The following is a 3,466-nucleotide window of genomic DNA, read 5'->3' on the forward strand; positions in this document are numbered from 1 at the left end:
ATATCATTAATGATTAATGATTAATGATTGATAACCCTAACCCTAACCATATCAGATAGTTACCAGGGTAGGTTCCGGTATACCGGACCGTACCCAGGGTATGTTGCGGCAGTACCCTGGGGGACATAGACCCTATATGAGCCTAGCTAAGATGCTGAATTAGCTTTGTTGTTATCAATATAGTATATAAAACACTTTTCTTGTTAATATCAAATGATTTGTTATGTGGGGGCATTCCTTTGTTGTTGCCCGTCAATGATAATGACCTTTTATCCCTGTGTGAATGTGCACGTGGTTTTTGATGCATTTATAGTTGTTCACTTGTCCTTTCATGTTATCTGGTTATTAACATATAGCTATACTAATTATTTCAGGTCCTCGTCAATGTTGTGTCGTGGATCTTTCCTGAATTCAAGTTTCAATGGCTAGTAGATGAGACAAAAAGAAACCTACCATTAGAGCTTGATTTCGTCTGTGAAGGAAATAACGCTGAGAGGGTGGCAAGGATGCTTAAGCAATTTTCTTTCCTGAAGGTCGGGTTAAATTCACATTTGACCATGCATTTTGCACATGCATTTGATCCATGCAGTCAGCAAGGAGTAACTATTGATGATGATAATTATCACAATTTTACCTAAAAATAGTATTTTATGAGTAAGCTAGAATACCAGATCACAAGACTGTTCCACATAGTTGTCCCATATCGAGTTCTTACATTATATCCTCTTCGTAGTATGTCAAATAATGTCTTTCCAATTATTTAATATGTTAAAGTATTTCCGTATATTTAAGTATTCAACAGCTAAACAAGTATTGTGTTGCACAGGACATATTCCTGAATTGATAAATTTTATGTAAAAATGACAACGTATTGACAGTTAAGCAGTGTGCACTTCGATTTTAGGTGCCAAAAATAGTGTGGGATTTGACAACGGAGCGAGTGCTGACAATGGAGTTTTGTGATGGTGGCCAAGTTAATGACAAGGATTACATCAAGAAACATGACATTTGCATCACTGAGGTATTAAGAATATTCACAATGATGTGGCAAAAATATCCAATATGGCAGTGTAAGTTGCTTAAATATTATGTAATCATGATATGGACTTTGCCCATGCAATCGTAAATGGCAGCAAAGGCAGAGAAGCAATTTGTTTTTTTCGGTCTTGTGACCTGAACTACTGCTTTTGATTCGTTTGTAGGTCACTAAAAATCTCAGCAAGATGTACAGCGAGATGATATTTGTGCAGGGTTACGTGCACAGTGACCCCCATCCTGGCAACGTACTGGTAAAGAAGACTCCACAGGGAACCCAGATAGTTCTGCTGGACCATGGTCTTTATGCTGTATGTTTAATGTTATCTTATATATCTGACGTCATGGGCTACAGTTAATCATGGTAGCGTAATTAATGACAGGTTGAAGATCATCTTCATTCAAAATGGATTTTTTTATGTAAGATGAAACTGGACATTCCATTTCCATTTCAGACACTGACCAGTTACTTCAGGGTTAATTATTCGAAGCTGTGGCTGTCCTTGATTGCTTCGGATGTCGAGAAAATCCAGAAATATGCTACACGCTTAGGAGTTGGTGATCTCTACCAATTGCTGTCATGCATGATCACAGCTAGGAGTTGGAAATCGATCTCAAGTGGCATAAGCAAACAAGTAACAGCCGAAGAGGTACATTCTTGTAGATGTTGTTAATTTATTCTTTCATTATCACGTGAAATGTTTGGTGATATTGTTAGGGTTGTTCTTAGTTGTTTGGACGGTTTTGGTTATATTTTATTTAGTCATTAGATCAGTATCACTTAAATATTTCCGTAGCGAGAGAGTGGTGAGGGAAGCCACAATACTAAACCAGCCATTTTATTCCGTATTCTCACACAGAGAGGGACTATATATCAAGATTAAAAAACAAAGGCAATTGCAGGGAGTCTATAATAGGCTCCCTGGCAATTGACATCCATTTCACCACATCCATCACACGCTGATAATGATTTCGTATCATATTTATCTCAGAATGCAGAGATACAGCAGATGGCAGCACTGTACCTACCGCAGATAACGGACGTGTTAAGCCGTGTTAGCAGGGAGATGCTGCTCATCCTAAAGGCCAACGACCTTCTGCGTGGCATCGAGTACAGCCACGGCATCCAGGCGAGCACCGGCTACTTCCTGACGATGGCGCGGCACTGCGTGCGTGCCGTGTACGAGTGGCGCCACCACCAGTGCGGCTCGCGTTGGTGCCGGGTTCGTGTTGCCTGTGCGAAGCACTGGACCCTGCTACGTATAGACATCTACGAGCTGCTGCTGCGCTGGAGCGACTCCGCTCTCATTGTTTGGCTCACCAGCAGATTTGCAGTCGCGTAGACAAACTTTTACTGCAAAGCATCAGTGGGTGCGAGAGAGACATTACTATAATTTCATTGCAGTCAGACACACAAAATTACTTGCATCGTGACTGCACCATTTTGCATCATTTTAATGGTGAGTGTGCAATAATTTTCTGTGATTTAAAATATGTGACACATGCTAAGTTAATATTTGCCTGTGGTATTTTTGATGAGAACATAATTGTATTTGTTGTGCTTGTTCAGTAGTTGAGGAAGCACCGATATCGTATAAAGTTGTAATAATACTTCCAGTCTGTTCATGTGTCATTTAACATTTTATAGAATACATAAATGTCATCCGACATTATGGCACGTTTAGAATATAATGGTGAAAGCGAACTACAAGATCTCAGTGGTCGACCAATAGTTATCGTTCATAACAAGTTTCAGCCCAAGTCAGCAAAGAATGATTGCCCATTGTTTTCCTAACTATATTGGATGTCAAAGTCATTGTAGTTTTATAAATGCGTTGGCTTTACCCACAAGTACCACGCATGCCCTCCCTTTTCATCCTATTAAAGTAGAAGATTGCAATGGAGCTCCAAATCCAAACATCTACAATGCTTTGAAACACTACAAAACAATAGTAACCCACTCGGCTCTGAAGTATTGGCAGTAAGCACTTAACAGTGTTAGTTGTTCAGTGGCAAACCGACACCGAAAAACGAAATGTGTAAGCCATTGATCATATTTATATATTAATGCCTGTTGTTGGGGGCACTATGCTCTCGTAGTGTTGCTGAGGGAAGGTATAGTGCCCGAGCGGTAGCGAGGGCACTATTCCTTCCCAAAGCAACACTATGACAGCATAGTGCCCCCAACAACACGCATTAATGTTTTTAGTGCATCACATGACTTTGCAATCTACTCGGCAAATATGAAGTGAATAAGACAAAGTCAACGAACAATTTTTTCAATTTGTATTAAACTGCATGTGTACGTCACGAATTTCTAGCACCAGCAAGTAGTATATTTGTGTGTTATTTGTACAAAATAAAACTTATGAAAATACAGTTAGTGTTTCTGTTTACTTTTCATGCTTATATACCTTCTTTATACTCCCTA

The 3,466-nt window shown here is 39.5% G+C and overlaps 2 protein-coding genes across 2 annotated transcripts in view; both read left to right on the forward strand.

Moving 5' to 3' along the window:
- The window catches only part of LOC106810746 (organic cation transporter 1-like), a 29,316-nt gene extending 29,126 nt beyond the window's left edge, over positions 1-190 (forward strand). The window contains exon 4 of the mRNA XM_014814190.1: positions 184-190. Within this exon, the coding sequence (XP_014669676.1) occupies positions 184-190 (7 nt within the window). The remainder of the gene's footprint in view (positions 1-183) is intronic.
- A 71-nt stretch (positions 191-261) lies between these two features.
- On the forward strand, positions 262-2,740 carry LOC106810748 (uncharacterized aarF domain-containing protein kinase 1-like). The gene is made up of 6 exons (XM_014814191.1): positions 262-279; positions 375-533; positions 905-1,021; positions 1,203-1,346; positions 1,491-1,685; positions 2,028-2,740. The coding sequence occupies exons 1-6, from the start codon at positions 262-264 to the stop codon at positions 2,376-2,378; spliced, it is 984 nt and encodes a 327-aa protein (XP_014669677.1). The 3' UTR covers positions 2,379-2,740.
- Positions 2,741-3,466: the final 726 nt, after the last annotated feature.

Source organism: Priapulus caudatus, unplaced genomic scaffold (genome assembly GCF_000485595.1).
Source record: "Priapulus caudatus unplaced genomic scaffold, Priapulus_caudatus-5.0.1 Scaffold470, whole genome shotgun sequence".
In the NCBI taxonomy this organism is placed as follows: domain Eukaryota; kingdom Metazoa; phylum Priapulida; class Priapulimorpha; order Priapulimorphida; family Priapulidae; genus Priapulus; species Priapulus caudatus.